Genomic DNA, 17591 nt, shown 5'->3' on the forward strand with positions numbered 1-17591 from the left:
CGTTCTGTTGTCGGCGTACAAATATTTTAATGCCTGCAGGACAGATTCTGTTCGGCCGAAAATGCGCTGTCGGCTGTCGGAAGCATCATACTAACAAGCCTACAATCGGCCGATCGTTCGGCGGCCGAATATTTGCGGCCGACAATCGGTACGTGTGTACGGGGCTTTACTGGTAAGGTATGTCCCCATCTTATATTTCAGTGACACTGGGAGTGGAGGCAGCAGGACTCGGCCTCCTAAAGGGACCTTAGGTGAGAATCACTGGTCCCCCCAAAAGTGTCAAAAATGTCAGCTAGGGCTCTTTCACACAGCCGCTCCGTGTGAAAGCTGCGGGACTTTTTTTTTTTCACGGAGCGGATGACATTTCTGTACAGCGGTACAGCGTCGCATGATCGCGCAATTGCAGTGCTGTATCGCAAAAAATGGCCTGGTCATTAAGGGGGTAAAATCTTCCGGTCCAGATCATTAAACGAAAATCGTGCGATCTAATATCGTACGAGAAACATTTTTGTGCTTGTCTGATCAGATAATATCGGATGAACTGTTGTGATCGGCTTTCAAAAGCTGTTTACTTACAATCCGATTATTGTATGATCGCTTCGAAAGCGGCATTTTTCGTCCGATTTTTGGATTGTGTGTATGGGCCATTAGTCCCGGTTCACACTATTGCGATGCGGGAACACTGCGAATATACAGCGTGTTCCCGCATCGCATCCGCAGAACAGGAAGTTCACACTGCCATATGCGATACGCTGGGGGTGTCAATTCAAAGTTAACGACACCCCCAGATCAGATCATGTGACAGTTCGCACATGAATCGGATCGCACTGGTGTGAACCACCATGCGATCTGATTCTGCTGCGGACCAAAAAAAGGGTCCTGTGCGTGTTCACTGCGATTGAGGTGCGAATTTGCACCGCACAGAGATCGCATGTAATTTTAGGAGCAGTGCGCTCCGAATCATATGCGATGTCTGTGATCGCATTAGTGTGAACCGGCACTTAGGCTCGATTCGCACCTATGCATGAGCGTTTTTGGAGTGCTTTTTGCTGTGCTTTTCCACTTTTTTTTTTAACTGCGATTTTGCTGCCATTTTACAGCTGTTTATATGCTTTTTTTTTTATTTTATTTGAAAAATATTTTGTTGGGCAGATTATAAAACGCAAATCACTGCAAAATCATAGTAAAAACGCACTACATGCTTTTCTGCAGCTTCTCCATTGAAGTCTATTGAACCAAAAAAGCACCGTTTCGGGTTGAAAAAAGTCCCTGCGATTATTTCATAATTTACCCGGATGTGGTACGCAGCTGCCAGGCGCAATCATTGTGCGGTCACCTTTCATTATAAAAAAAAAAAAATAATGGCTCAGCTCTGTTCATTCTGTGGGCATGTGAAGTGTTAATCAGGATTTGAGCAGAAAGCCCCTCCCCCTCCGTTGCAGCCTGTGAGTTGACATGCCCAGCATGGCTTCCGCCCCGCCTGTTACAGGAAGACAACATTCACTCCACTGACAATGGAAGCCGGGCAATGGTCCCCTCTTTGTACCCTGAACTACGCTAACCAGAGATACCTGTGCCACTGCAAAGCCCCAACCCAGGATGGCAGCACCCTACAGATCCAGTGAGTAACATTTAAAGATTTAAAAGAACCGTGTGCCAAGAACTAACTTAAGCTGGCCATAGATGAGTCCCTTTTTTTGTTCAACTAACAGATCAAACGAAAAAAGTGACCCAATTCCCCCATCCACACATTCGAGGTGGATGGGGGAATACTCTGATCGGTAGATTGACCTGTGTACAACCACAATGCCCATCCATGGATCGAAATTCCTCTGGACCCCGCTGAACCGGCCAAATTTTGATCCATCAATGGCAGCTGAAGTCTGGCCAAACACATTTTATTTTTTACCCACAGGTTCCTTTATCCACACAAATGAGTTGGGGTCCTTTCACACGGGCGGTCTGATCAGGTCCACCTGTCAGCTTTATTAGGTGGATCTGATTGGCTCTTCCAATCACCCAGATGGAGTGGTGGATGTCAGGGGTGACAGGTCCGCTGACACCGGCCGCTATCAGATCCGATCCTGTCCGCCGAATCCAGACGGAAGGTGACTAGGGTTGCCACCTCATCCCTTTAGCCCAGGTTCACACTGAGGCTGTTTTGAAATCGTGCAAGTTCAGCTGAACTCAACCTTGCATTTCAGTCCGACTTTGAGGGCCATTTCACGGACATCTGCGCGGGTTCCTGCACAGATGTCTATGGAAATCATCCCCCCCCCCCTGAAGTTGCCAAAAGTAGTACAGAAACTACTTGTGGGAATCGTTGCGGCGCCACAAAGTCGGCATCGTACCGATTCGGATGGTGCAATTACCGGCAATTGCCTCTGATTTGACATGCGATTTCACATGTCAAATCGCATGTCAAACCGGACCAATGGGAGCGTGGGCTTAAACCCGAACACTTATAAATGACACAGGTTCTGAGGCTAAATTATTGCAGATAAGGCACCAAGTGAGTTTAATTACCACCTTAATCTGCCACAGATCCTGTGTAATTAATATGTGTTTGGTTATAAAAGGATGAGTTGGCAGCCCTAATGGTGACCCTATTTTCCATCAGTCAAGAGCAGCCTTTTTCAACCAGGGTGCCTTGAGGTTTCTTCAGGGGTATACAAGCCAGCAAGTGGATCAAGCCTGCCCTATAGTGACACAAAGCCACAGGTTCTCATTGTGCACCATGACGACTTTCTAGACACTGGCATCCTAACAACCAATGACATCATCAGTTAATAAGGAGGATGTCTGTTGCCTCCACAGCATCCTTGTTTGACCCTCCTCTGTCCCTCTCCCTTAGAACCAGGGTCACATTAGCTGACTGATGGAGAGAAATTGAGAGAGAAGAGAAACATTGGAATACTAGTCAGTACCAGTGTACAAAAGTGTATTTGCTTTGGAAGAATAAATCACTTCTAACATTGGGTGTCCTACATGTGTGGATGTTGCTGCATTATGTAAAGCTATTGGAATAGCTTTTTACGTTTTATAATAGGATGCCTCGAGACTGTCCATAATTTTAAAGGGTGTCTTGACTGAAAAAAGGTTGAGAAACACTAGTTGAGAGAACGTGTCAAACATAAGGCCAGCGGGCCAAATCCAGCCCTCCAGGCCATTTTATGTGGCCCTTGCACCTCTACTGCAGCTGCTGCACCTCCCTCATCTCTGCCCCCACCTTGTCCCAGCAGACCGCAGCAGGGAGGACAGAACTCCTCTGCCAGATCCTGTGCTTCCCCATGCACCCTATTGTCGGCAATAGAACAGTTCAAAACGGTGTGACTCTAACTTTGGGGTGCCGCACCGAACACTTCCAGCACTATTTTTTTCAATTCCAGATGCGACATGCATAGACATCTGTACATGAAGTAATACAGATGTCAGACAAGTCGCACCTGAAGTCGCACTGACCAGTGGCTTTGAAATTGTGCGGCTTCAAAGTCAGATTCAATTGATTTCTATTGAGGCCTATGCCCTGATGGAAATTCATCTGTTCTGCTTGGCTGCCCAAATTTCGATCACTGAATTGCCAGCATTATGGCATTTTAGACCGTCTAATCTCAGTCACATTTATGTTCTGTATGTGAAAGTGTTCTTTCTTATCACAAAAATAAGACCCGTGACAGCTTTTCATTTAGCCTTAGCTGCCATTTTTTGAAAAATGGAAGCTTCTCCGGGCTTAAAGGACACTGGTGTAGGACTGGAATATGGTTGCCACCATTGGTCTATAACGTGGGCATACCAGGGTGCCACAGGAACCCGTTCTCTATGCTTGTTCCAGGCCACCAATTCAATAGGTAGTGAAGAAGGGATCAGGATGAGAGCTCTGATTTATATTCCAGCCTGTACTTCCAATGTGGAGATCCTCTTCCTGTATGGTCACAAGGTTAGGAAGAGAGTAGAAATCTCCCCAATGGGGGACACAAACAGTAATAAAATTCCCAACCCCATTGAAACGTTCTGTCTCACAGCATTGTATTGTTTTTTTACGTTTTTTTTTAGTGTGACAAATGGAAATGAAGTATGGAAGTCGGATGCAACAGAGGAAGTACTAGAAGAGTGGGTAAGTGATCCTAGTAGCTGGTAACCTTCTACCCTACTGCCATTGTTATTGGGTGCTGCGGCTGCTGAATACAATAGCGGGCAGTAGAGATTCTTCCATCTGCACTGTTTAGCCTGGATGGGGGAACCTACTGATTTTCTTTAAATCAGGCAGTTAGCTGAACGAGAGAAAATTTGGTTAACTCAACAGGTTCCCGATCGCTCGCCGCACATTTAACCACTTAAGCCCCGGAGGATTTGGCTGCTCAAAGACCAGGCCCTATTTTGTGATTCGGCACCGCGTGACTTTAACTGACAATTGCGTGGTCGTGCGACGCTGTACCCAAATGAAATTGACGTCCTTTTTTTTTTCCCCCCACAAATAGAGCCTTCTTTTGGTGGTATTTGATCACCTGTGCGATTTTTATTTTTTGCGCTATAAACAAAAAAAGAGCGACAATTTTGAAAAAGTAACAATATTTTTCACATGAAATTCTCAAAAAAAAAAAAAAATGTAAAAATCAAAATTTTTATAACATTTTAGGCCAATTTGTTTTCTGCTACATATTTTTGGTAAAAAAAATTGCAATAAGCGTATTTTGATTGGTTTGCGCAAAAGTTATTGCGTTTACTAACTACGGGAAAGATTTATGTCATTTTTATTGTGTTTTTTTTTTTTTTTTTTTTAACTAGTAATGGCAACGATCTGCGACCCCTGACTGACATATTTGACACTTTCGGGAGTACAAGTGACATTACTACAGTAATCAGTGCTATAAATATGCAATGTAAAAATGACACTGGCAGGGAAGGGGTTAACTTTATTGGTTATCAAGGGGTTAAGTGTATCCCTAGGGGCGTGATTCTAACTGTCAGGGGGCGTGGCTAGTGAAGTAACCACAGAGACATGCGATCCTATATAGCAGGATCACATAGTCTCTGTGCGTACTTCAGGGAGAATGACAGACGGCTGTGTTTACATCAGCCGTCTGTCTTTCTCCCTCTCCTGCGGGAGATTGCGAGTGGCCGGCGGCCATCAGAGCCGCCGGTCACACACGCTGGCTCCCCAGGGAACGAGCCCTACAGGTTTCGACGTAGGTCTACGTCGCTTTGCCTGTAAGCGGCAGAGTGGCGCAGTAAATAGTCGTGAGGCGGTCGGCAAGTGGAAAATGCAGCAGGCTGGCTCTCCTGCGTGAACTAACATAGCCCTACGTCGGTCGCGCCCGTGGTGGGCGGTGGCGATGCCAATCCACAGGACCGGCGGCCGAGATTGCCGCCGGGCACCTGCGATCGCTCCCCGCTGAGAGAGAAGAACGGTCAGCTGTTGTAAACCCAACAGACCGTTCTCTCTGAAATGACTACAGAACCCCTGTGATCCTCCTATTTAGGATCACAGATCTCTGTGTTCATTTCACAAGCCCATCCCCCATACAGTTAGAAAACACTCCCTAGGCTCACACTTAACCCTTTGATCACAATTGTGTTAACCCCTTCCCTTCCAATGTCATTATTACAGTAACAGTGCATATTTTTAGCACTGATTACTGTAGTAATGTCACTGGTCCTCCCAAAAGTGTCAAAAATGCCAGTTAGGGATCCGATCTGTCCGCCGCAATGTCGCAGTCCCGCTAGAAATCGCAGATCACAGCCATTACCAGTAAAATAATAAATAAAAATGTAGACGCGATAGCTTTTGCGCAAACCAATCAAAATTTGCTTATTGCAATTTTTTTTTTTTTCTTGTACCAAAAATATGTAGCAGAATACAAATTGGCCTAAAAGGATGAAAAATTTTGACTTTTTTTTTTTTTACATTTTTTTCGGGGAATGTTTTATAGCAGAATGTGAAAAATTATTGAATTTTTTTTTTTTTCAGAATTGTCGCTATTTCTTTGTTTTATAGGGCAAAAAATAAAAATCGCACAGGTGATCAAATACCACCAAAAGAAAGCTCTATTTGTGGGAAAAAAAAGGACATCAATTTTCTTTCGGTACAGTGTCGCTCGACCGCGCAATTTCCAGTTAAATTAACACTGTGCCGAATCGCAAAAAATGGCCTGGTCGATAAGGGGGCAAATCCTTCAGGTCCAGGACTGGTTAAAAGTAGAACCAAAGGTACTAATATGGTAAATACAGCCCTGGGTACAACTTTAGCCCCCTCCACTGAAAAATTATATTTAACTGAAAGCAGTGCCAACTTCAGGCCAGATGCATCCCTAAACTGGAGAGTAGCTAATGTAGCACCCTCTAGAGCAGTGTTTCTCAACTCCGGTCCTCAGGGCACACTAACAGGCCAGGTTTTCAAGAAAACTGAAATACATCACAGATGATATCATTTGCTGCTCAGTGATTGCAGTATTCTAGTCTGCATCTCCCCAAGGTAATACTTAAAATCTGGCCTGTTAGTGGGCCCTGAGGACCGGAGTTGAGAAACACTGCTCTAATGTGTGCTAGTGTTAGTATAAGTTTTTGTTAGTGTAGGTAAAGTTAGTTTAGCTCAGGGCTTAGCCTGAGCTGTGAATCTGGGTCAGGGTTTAGTGAGGCAGGGCTGGATGACTCCTCCTGACAGTTCCTCTGGTGCCCCCCCCCTGGTCTGGAAGGTTGTAGAAAGTTCTAGAGCTGGTGGGTGGAGGTTAGGAGAAGCTGCCTGGAATACTTATGAGGGCCTTGGCCAATCCCCAGTAAAGGGCTAGCAGGGGGCAAGGCTTACCTCATAAATAGGCATGAGCCATGCCAGCAGGGACAGTCGAGTGGAAGATGGAGCTTAAGTGCTGTGGAGGCTGTTGGTGGCCCTCTGGGGTACCCCCTAGTCTGGGGGAGGGGGGGGGGGGTGACCTTGGGCCAGGGCTTGGGTGCTGGAAGGATCCTGCCACATGGCAAACACAAGTGTGAGGGCAGGGTAAGTAGAGAAGCAGTACTGGGGACTTACAAGCAGGGAGACTGCCCCATGTAGCCAGTCCTCCCTGAAGACAGCGGTGTGCCAAGTCTTCATCCCTTCCTTGGGAGATCTCCTGCAGAGTCAGGCTGGAAGGCTAGTGAAAGGGGCAGCTACAGCCAGGTGGGTTGGCAGTGCCTGAATTGGTGGTGCTGGGACCAGTAGCCACTGGAGGGAAAGTACAAGCTGATCACCACATTCTACTTAGGGTTACCCCTTTTTCTTCAAGCCAAACCTGAGCACTTTAGCAGCGCACAGCAATTTTGTTTTTTCTTTTTTATATATACACTATAGGATTGTAACCGATCTGGGACACCTTTGCGCGCTCCAAAGAGAATAGTGATGCGACGCACATAGTGCCCCCTTACCCTCCTGCCAGGCCCTGTTCGGAGCCACATTGCTGTATGAATAATGTCAGACAGTACAGGTTTTGAATCATGTGTCCGGGTTTTAGTCCACCTGAAACCCGGACTGTCCAGGTGAATCCCAAACAGGTGGCAACCCTAATTCTACTACACAATAAGAGGCTTTGAGTGCCTGCCTGCAAAGGGCCATTGCTAAATCTGACTGTGCCTTTTAGATCCATTAACAGTGATCCAGCTGGAGACTGCAAGCAAGTGAAGTGCAGGAGGCTGTAAATAGAATGTATATGGACTGTGTTAAGGAAGATGTCTCTGAAATTGTGGCCAAAGTTTTGTTGCTGAAGTCAAGTGGGCATCCCATAACTTCCCATCCCCATTCAAGTTATTAACCCTCAAAAAAACACAAAAACAAAGTCACGGAAGTGGTTAATATAGGCGTGACATAAAACCATTTGCCTAAGGCCCCTTTCACACTTGTGTGACTTCAAAGTCGCACAATTTTACCGCGATTTTGACGCAACTTTGTTCACGCGATTTTGATGCGAGTTTGACTGGGCTTATAATGTCTTTTCCTCAAAATGCATCAAAATCATGCCAAAAGTAGTGTAGGGACTACTTTGAAGTCGGTGCGACTTCAAGTCGCACAGATAAGAATGGGGCTCATTGGAAATAATGGAGAACGACTTGTCATAGGATTTTTGCAGTCCCAAGTCGCACAAGTGTGAAAGGGGCCTAAGTTTGCATCAGAGCTTTAAAAGCTTATTACTCTTTATGTAACAACATTTCTCTAGTATTGCTATGTCCCTGGAACTTGCCATCATTATTTGAAGTGGTGCAAAAAAATGAATTTCTGTTGACAAAGTTAAAATGTAACCATGTCCTCCCTTCCAGGACGCTGTGAGGAGCCTCTCGTCTCAGGAACTGGTAGAAAAATTGAGGTAAGGCTTTCTCTTTTATATTATATTATGCTTTTGGTTAACTCTGCTTCTGTAGAAACCTGGAGGTAACTTCACCCCTCAGAGCCCTTAAAGAGGTTGTAAACCCACTTGTATAACTTTTACCTATAGGTGCTATAAATATCTCCTAATCTTGCACCGTTTAGGAGATATTTACAGTGCAAACTGCTGATGACGTCATCGGCGCAGGCGCTCTGAGGGAACGGCCACCCGTGCCGTTCCTTCAGAGCTCAGTGCCGTGAACGGCGGCTCCCGCGCGCAGGCGCGGGAGTGATGTAATCGCGCCTCCGGCAAATCAGATGGCCGGAGGACGCGAACCCGGAAGCAGGACATGTCGCCGTGCCGCCACCTCAGCGACAGGACGGTGACATGTCCTGCTTCGTTTTAAGGTAAGTACTACATAATGAGCGAGTATGCGATGCATACTCGCTCATTATGCCTTTCTCTTTACAGGGCTTTTTTTTTTTTTTCTCGTTTTTTTTTTTTTTTTTTCGACTTTACTTCCTCTTTAAGTATAGTAAAGTACAGTCCTTGCACGTCTGTTATTTTCAGTAGTTGATATAATTAAAGTAGAAATATTGGCAAAACTTTTTTTTTTTTCATTTTGGATACAGTAAGGGAGGATAATAACACTTGTCAGAATTTTTTAAGCCATCTGTGTCCCATCGTGGACATTTACCTTCACTTCCTGTCCCATAGCCAAACAGGAAGTGAGAAGAAATCCCTGCAAATTAGGGGATTCCTTGGGGACCCCCAGGTCCCCAGATCTAGTGTTCCCATGGAAAGATTTTCCCTCTATTACTTTTTTGGGACAACCCAAAATTTGTGATTTTTCTTTTACTTTCAATGATAATGGTAAACAGGACAAATAGAAATGGCAAATCTCCCTAATGGGGCCACAGACAGCAATCAAAACTGACAGGCGTTCTGATCCCGCTCCACTCTATCCAAAACTAATAAAATAAGTTTTGCCTTTAGTTATACTTGAAGTCTGACCATAAAAATTTAGGGATTTTCTAATGATTACATATTCAGGTCACGTTGCAATACAAGATTTTGCAAGTAGATGTCGCTGCTGGTGCAGTTTGTATTTTAAAGGGTGATTCCACTTTCGTGGGGGGGGGGGGGGGAAACAAATAAAGAAAAACAATATAGCACATACAGTTACGACACAAATCCTATTGTAATTGAATGTTATTAAAAATTACCTTTCCTTTTCAATCTGCAGCCTTGGAAATTTTCTGAAAATGCAATATGGCTGCCTGGAGGTGTTCTGTACACAGAATGTGTACTGACCACACCCAGAAACATCATTTCCTGCTTCTTTGATTGGCTTACCAATTTTCCCAGAAGTCTGCCTAAGATACAAGTCAGATTTCTTGCATCCCCTGCAACAAAAATGTCATTTTTGGTGAGATACTCCCAATAGGAACATGTCTAAAGGGATGCAGGCCCTGCAGTTTTCCTCATTAGTGCGCTACAGCTGCCACAGCTGATAGATAATTATGAAACCACTCCCATTAGACCCACTCAGCACAGAGGCACAAGGGAACAAACAGTGATTTCTTCAGAATAACAAAAGGTAGGAATCTGCAACAAAGTTTTTTTAAAATCCTTATAATGTACAATGTCATAGTAATTATTTGATGAATATTTTACTTTTGTTTGTCCACTTTGCCACATTTAAATCGAAAGGGGAAAAAAAAAATCAAAAGTTTTCGATTCGACCAATTCAAAATTTATTGATTTAGAATCGAAAAAATTGGTAAATTCAAGGAAAAATTTAAAGACATAAAACGAATTGCGAATATGAATTTCCGAACACTAATCCGGAATACCAATTGGACGAATCATCCCAATTTAACAAAACAAAAGAACTAGATTAACAAATGGAAACAAAACGAAACAAATGTTTTCGTTATGCACATGTCTAGACAGCAGTATAAAGATCCAGTTGGGGAATCACCCCATTTCTACTCCAACTAATGTGGAGTTGCTCACAGAGGGCACGGCCTTCAATATTTTTTACCTTCTAGCTGATATAACCTCTTTTTTTCCTAAAGGGAAACTTTCCAGCAAAATACCCCAGTCTTAGATATGCAAGGAAGCTTGGCCAGCCTGTCCATTCCTGTCAATTCTAAGAAAGTGACCCTTGACCTTCTCAAACTTCCCATCTCCGAGGCGCGAGCACATGTACAGCAGGTGTTATTTGACCTGGCAGATCGAGCTTGGAACTTGGACAAACAACTGAAAGGTAATAATGACCAAGCTAAGAATTTAGGGGTTATAGTGACCTCATTCGCATTGGTATATGCAGGGGTGTACCAAGGGGTTGGCTATATTGGCGCCCGCCTGGGGCGCAGGCCGATAGGGGGGGGGGAATTGGAAGTGTTAGCAGTGATTGTTGCGCCCTCCCCACAGCCTGCGCCCCCAGGCAGCATGCGGATCCAATCCCGGAGACCTGTATCCACTCCAGGTGGCGTCAGTGCGGGCTCTCCGGAGCTCTGTCTCCGCCCACACACAAGGCCGGTCAGCGGTCACACCGTGACATCATCAATCGGCTCCAGCGGCGGCAGGCTGGGGATTACACTGAGGCTGTCCGAGGAGCCCATACCGCCGACCATCACCTTCAACTTCCTTTCCACTCCCAGGACAAGCTGACCAGGGGACACCTCTCTCTCTCTCTCCCTGTCACCCCCTCTCTCTCTCTTCCTGTCGCGCCCCCCCCTCTCTTTCTCTTCCTGTCACCCCCCCTCTCATTCTCTTCCTGTCACCCCCCCCTCTCATTCTCTTCCTGTCACCCCCCACTCTCATTCTCTTCCTGTCACCCCCCACTCTCATTCTCTCCCTGTCACCCCCCACTCTCATTCTCTCCCTGTCACCCCCCACTCTCATTCTCTCCCTGTCACCCCCCACTCTCATTCTCTCCCTGTCACCCCCCCCACTCTCATTCTCTCCCTGTCACCCCCCCCCACTCTCATTCTCTACCTGTCACCCCCCCACTCTCATTCTCTCCCTGTCACCCCCCCCACTCTCATTCTCTCCCTGTCACCCCCCCCCACTCTCATTCTCTCCCTGTCACTCCCACTCTCTCCCTGTCACCCCCACTCTCTCTCTCCCTCTCTCTCCCTGTCACCCCCAATCTCTCTCCCTGTCACCCACCTCTCTCGCTCTCTCTCTCTCCTCCTGTCCCCCCTCTCTCTCTCCCTGTTCCTCTCTCTCCCTGTTCCTCTCTCTCCCTGTTCCTCTCTCTCCCTGTTCCTCTCTCTCCCTGTTCCTCTCTCTCACTGTTCCTCTCTCTCACTGTTCCTCTCTCTCACTGTTCCTCTCTCTCACTGTTCCTCTCTCTCACTGTTCCTCTCTCTCACTGTTCCTCTCTCTCCCTGTTCCTCTCTCTCCCTGTCACCCCCCCCTCTCTCTCTCTCTCTCTCTCTCTCTCCCTGTCACCCCCCTCTCTCTCTCCCTGTCACCCCCCCTCTCTCTCTCCCTGTCACCCCCCCTCTCTCTCTCCCTGTCACCCCCCCTCTCTCTCTCTCTCTCTCTCTCTCTCTCTCTCTCTCTCTCTCTCTCTCTCTCTCCCTGTCACCCCCCCTCTCTCTCTCTCTCTCTTTCTCTCTCTCTCTCCCTGTCACCCCCCTCTCTCTCTCCCTGTCACCCCCCCTCTCTCTCTCTCTCTCTTCCTGTCACCTCTCTCTCTCTCTCTCTCTCTCTCTCTCTCTCTCTCTCTCTCTCTCTCTCTCTCCCTGTCACCCCCTCTCTCTCTCTCCCTGGATCCCCCCTCTCTCTCTCCCTGCCTCCCCTCTCTCTCTCCCTGCCTCCCCTCTCTCTCTCCCTGCCTCCCCCCTCTCTCTCTCTCTCTCTCTCTCTCTCCCTGCCACCCCCTCTATCTCTCTATGTCACCCATCCCTCTCCCTGTCACCCCCCCCATCCCTCTCCCTGTCACCCCCCTCTCTCTCTCTCTGCCGCCCCCCCTCTCTTTCTCTCTCTCTCTCTCTGTCAAACCCTCTCGGGGGGGGGGGGGGAGATACAGTTCCTCGCCAAGGGTGCTGGAGACCCTAGGTACGCCTCTGGATATATGTGCGTTTTCTTCCCGGAATGCAGGTTCTTGAAGGCACAGCTAGCAGAAGATCCTGCATACAATACACACCTAATGTAGACTAGTCGCATTTTAGATGCATATAAGTCTTCTAATGACATTAGATGCATCTGATCTGCAGTTGACCTCCTTTCAGGCCATGTCAAGTTAGGCTGGCCATACACGGTTCAAGTCTCGGCTGGTTCCTGTTGATTTGAACCATTAACAGGCAGGCTGAATGTACTAAGTTGATCGATCAACTTGGGTACAACCAGCCTTCCGGATTCTCTTGCGATTATCTCTACTTGATGCTATAGCCTCTATATCAATAATCATTGCCTTCTCCCGGCAGGGTTGGCTTCTCCCCCTCCACCCACTCCCACCGGGAGAAGACAATTTCTGATTCTGCTGTCTGTGTTGATCGGAAAGAAATTTGCACAATGTATGGCCTGCCTTACAAGCTGTTTTTGCATTCCTATTGACTTTTGTGGGGAGACAAGATGTTCTGACGTGAACAAACACACACAGGAGCAGGGGCGGACTGACAACTCACGGGGCCCCCTGGCAATAAGAGATCATGGGGCCCCCTGTGTCCTCGCCCACACTCAAGCCACACCCCCACAAAGCCCCGACTACATCTTGCACTGCCCACATCACATGTGTTCGTCGAATTTCTCTACATGTTCAAAATAAATCAACACAATATAACAGGTGCTACAAATGTTTTTCGAGCTGAACAGTTTAATAAAAAAAGATACAAAAAATAAAGAAATAAAAAGCTCTGACCAGCAAGTTGCAAAATGATGGCCTTAGAATTGCTCTCACTCTGACGTTCCCGAAGATACCATACATATGTCCCGCCATTATTGTTTACACTTGTCCTACATAACACCCTACATGAGTGTGCTTTTACATTTTTTTCAAATCATTTTTATTTATTTTGAATAATTTTCACTGACCACCAATGTAAGGGCCATTCTTCCCATCGACCATCATTGTAACGAGCATTCTTCCCACTGACCACCAATGTAAGGAGCATTCTTCCCACTGACCACCAATGTAAGGAGCATTCTTCCCAGTGACCATCATTGTAAGGAACATTCTTCCCAGTGACCACCAATGTAAGGAGCATTCTTCCCACTGACCACCATTGTAAGGAACATTCTTCCCAGTGACCACCAATGTAAGGAGCATTCTTCCCAGTGACCACCATTGTAAGGAACATTCTTCCCAGTGACCACCAATGTAAGGAGCATTCTTTCCAGTGACCACCATTGTAAGGAGCATTCTTCCCAGTGACCACCATTGTAAGGAGCATTCTTCCCAGTGACCACCATTGTAAGGAGCATTCTTCCCAGTGACCACCATTGTAAGGAGCATTCTTCCCAGTGACCACCATTGTAAGGAGCATTCTTCCCAGTGACCACCATTGTAAGGAGCATTCTTCCCAGTGACCATCAATGTAAGGAGCATTCTTCCCACTGACCACCAATGTAAGGGCCATTCTTCCCACTGATCACCAATGTAAGGGCCATTCTTCCCACTGATCACCAATGTAAGGAGACATTCTTTCCAGTGACCACCAATGTAAGGAGACATTCTTCTCACTGACCACCAGACAGGCGTTTAAAGGCTAGGAGGTTCACCTTAAAGCGATTTTTTTTTTTTTTTTTTTTTTTTTTTTTTTTTTTTTTTTTAAGCCTTGAGTGGCATCTGCTGCTGCCAAAAGCCAATCAGGAGTGTGAGTCCCCGGAAGGCAAGGCTCACATGGACATCGTTGGATCAAGAGGGGGCTCAGGTGAGTATTAGGGGGCTGCTGCACACAGGTTTTTTTTACCTTCATGCACAGAATGCATGAAGGTAAAAAACCTTGTGCCTCTACACACTTCAGGTTAAAAAAATGTGCATTAATTATTTTTCTTGCACAGGAGCCTGCAGAGCATTGCATGCCATTCCAGGCTCCTGCAGACTCTCTAGCTCCCTGCCTGGACAGACTTTCAGTTGCAGAGCTGGATGAAGTGTCAATGGATTTCATGAGTGTGTTGATCACTGTATTCATGTTCCGTTAAGAACCACAAATCTATCTGTCGCGGCCGCAGATAGGACTTGTAGTTTATTCATTCACATGTCCCCACAGGAAGAACCCCTTCTAGCTGTCACTAAGGGGTGATAAATAAAAATAAATACAAATTCCAGTATAAATCCCATGGTTTGTATTGTAGATGCTATAACTTTCATGCAAACCAAGCAATATACACTTATTGGTATTTTTGTGTAAAAGTATACATGTAGCAATATACATTTGGCCAACATTTATGAAAAAAATTTGATTGTATATGTACTATAGCAGAAAGTAAAAATTATTATTATTTTTTTTTTTTTTCAAAATGTTGTATCTTTTTTCGTTTAGGTCGCACAAAATGAAAAACCCAGTGGTATTAAATGGCACCAAAAGAAAGCTCTATTTGTGTGGAAAAAGTGATATAAATTTACTTTGCGCACTGAATTGCATGACTGTGCAGTCGCCAGTTAAACTAGCGCAGTGACGAACTGCGAAAATTTGGCCTGGTCAGGAAGGGGGTAAAATCTTCCGGAGCTGAATTGGTTAAACAGACATTCACTAAAAGCATCTCATTGTCCTATTTTGCAACTGATTTTCTCAAAGTAGTCATTTTAGCTTGGGTGCTGACTGCACTGTCTGTCATACAGACAGACACTTGAGGGAGTACTGGCACACCTGTATGAGAAATGTGAAAACATGAACCAATAGGGAAGGAAATATGAGTTTACTATATCAAAACGTTACAATATGTGCATTCAATCAAAATCTATGCTTGTTGCTCTCTACATGTGCCTTGTCATCAATAATGATCTAACGCTCTCATAAAAAGATGACAGATGCTCTTTAGAACTTGATCAATGACGTTTTCTTGATGATGGTTAATTCTGTCTTCCAGCCGCAGAGTCCAGTGTCACTCCATCCAACAGTCCAATTAAGCAGTCACAGAAGAACCACTTTATGCTTATTCCAGGTATGTGCAAGTCGCATATGACTTTGAATTATTAGCATGGATGGACACCATGTACAGAATATATATATATATATATATATATATAATGTGTGTGTGTGTGTATATAATATATAGGTCCCTCTCAAATAATTAGCATATTGTGATAAAGTTCATTTTTTTCTGTAATGTACTGATAAACATTAGACTTTCATATATTTTAGATTCATTACACACAACTGAAGTAGTGAAAGCCTTTTATTGTTTTAATATTGATGATTTTGGCATACAGCTCATGAAAACCCAAAATTCCTATCTCAAAAAATTAGCATATCATGAAAAGGTTCTCTAAACGAGCTATTAACCTAATCATCTGAATCAACTAATTAACTCTAAACACCTGCAAAAGATTCCTGAGGCTTTTAAAAACTCCCAGCCTGGTTCATTACTCAAAACCGCAATCATGGGTAAGACTGCCGACCTGACTGCTGTCCAGAAGGCCATCATTGACGCCCTCAAGCAAGAGGGTAAGACACAGAAAGAAATTTCTGAATGAATAGGCTGTTCCCAGAGTGCTGTATCAAGGCACCTCAGTGGGAAGTCTGTGGGAAGGAAAAAGTGTGGCAGAAAACGCTGCACAACGAGAAGAGGTGACCAGACCCTGAGGAAGATTGTGGAGAAGGACCGATTCCAGACCTTGGGAGACCTGCGGAAGCAGTGGACTGAGTCTGGAGTAGAAACATCTAGAGCCACCGTGTGCAGGAAATGGGCTACAGGTGCCGCATTCCCCAGGTCAAGCCACTTTTGAACCAGACACAGCTGCAGAAACGCCTGACCTGGGCTACAGAGAAGCAGCACTGGACTGTTACTCAGTGGTCCAAAGTACTTTTTTCGGATGAAAGCAAATTTTGCATGTCATTCAGGAATTAAAGCGGAGTTCCACCTTCGTTATACATTTTTTTTATAAAAATACCCCCGGGACAGTCAGGGCTAGCACATTCCACAATGGCTAGCCTCTGATCTGTCCCGGGTTGCACTTACCTTTCAGGAGAAATACTTACCTTGAAATTGTCTTGTCCAGCGCTGCCATCTCAGGTGTGGGCAGCTTGAAGCCAGCGCGATCCTCTTCCGCGTCCTCTTCGGTCCTCTTCCTTCTTCTTTGGTCCCACGATGCACTGCACCAGCCCCGACGTCACTTCCGGGTCTCGCGCGTCATCCCTCCACAGCTTCTGGGCATGCCCAGAAGCTGTTTAGAAGGGAATGACGCGCGCGCCCCGGAACTGACGTCGGGGCCGGTGCAGGCGCAATGATTCCTGGGAGCGATGACGTTCAGCTCCCAGGAATCATTGCAAAAGCCAGGAAGTGACGAATCGCCGTGGCCGCCGAGGGGAGGAAGAAGGAAGTAAGGTGAGTATATTTTCTCTAAAAGGTAAGTGAAAAAAAAAAAAAATTGCGATTATCCATTTGTTTTTCAGGTGACCGGGAGCGAGAAGATGGAGGTAAGTATAAATTTCGGGTGGAACTCCGCTTTAAGGTGCCAGAGTCTGGAGGAAGACTGGGGAGAGGGAAATGCCAAAATGCCTGAAGTCCAGTGTCAAGTACCCACAGTCAGTGATGGTCTGGGGTGCCATGTCAGCTGCTGGTGTTGGTCCACTGTGTTTTATCAAGGGCAGGGTCAATGCAGCTAGCTATCAGGAGATTTTGGAGCTCTTCATGCTTCCATCTGCTGAAAAGCTTTATGGAGATGAAGATTTCATTTTTCAGCACGACCTGACACCTGCTCACAGTGCCAAAACCACTGGTAAACGGTTTACTGACCATGGTATTACTGTGCTCAATTGGCCTGCCAACTCTCCTGACCTGAACCCCATAGAGAATCTGTGGGATGTTGTGAAGAGAAAGTTGAGAGACGCAAGACCCAACACTCTGGATGAGCTCAAGGCTGCTATTGAAGCATCCTGGGCCTCCATAACACCTTAGCAGTGCCACAGGCCGATTGCCTCCATGCCACGCCGCATTGAAGCAGTCATTTCTGCAAAAGGATTCCCGACCAAGTATTGAGTGCATAACTGAACATAATTATTTGAAGGTTGACTTTTTTTGTATTAAAAAAACTTTTTTTTATTGGTCGGATGAAATATGCTAATTTTTTGAGATAGGAAT

General features: G+C 45.8%; 1 protein-coding gene across 1 annotated transcript in view; it reads left to right on the forward strand.

Annotated features, from left to right (window-relative positions):
- Positions 1 to 1445: 1445 nt before the first annotated feature.
- The window catches only part of PAXX (PAXX non-homologous end joining factor), a 37945-nt gene continuing 21799 nt past the window's right edge, over positions 1446 to 17591 (forward strand). The window contains exons 1-5 of the mRNA XM_082263791.1: positions 1446 to 1621; positions 4054 to 4114; positions 8281 to 8327; positions 10409 to 10599; positions 15378 to 15452. Coding sequence (XP_082119917.1) covers positions 1515 to 1621; positions 4054 to 4114; positions 8281 to 8327; positions 10409 to 10599; positions 15378 to 15452 — 481 coding nt within the window. The 5' untranslated portion in view covers positions 1446 to 1514. The remainder of the gene's footprint in view (positions 1622 to 4053; positions 4115 to 8280; positions 8328 to 10408; positions 10600 to 15377; positions 15453 to 17591) is intronic.

Source organism: Pelophylax lessonae (genome assembly GCF_965119305.1).
Source record: "Pelophylax lessonae genome assembly, chromosome: 7".
NCBI lineage: Eukaryota > Metazoa > Chordata > Amphibia > Anura > Ranidae > Pelophylax > Pelophylax lessonae.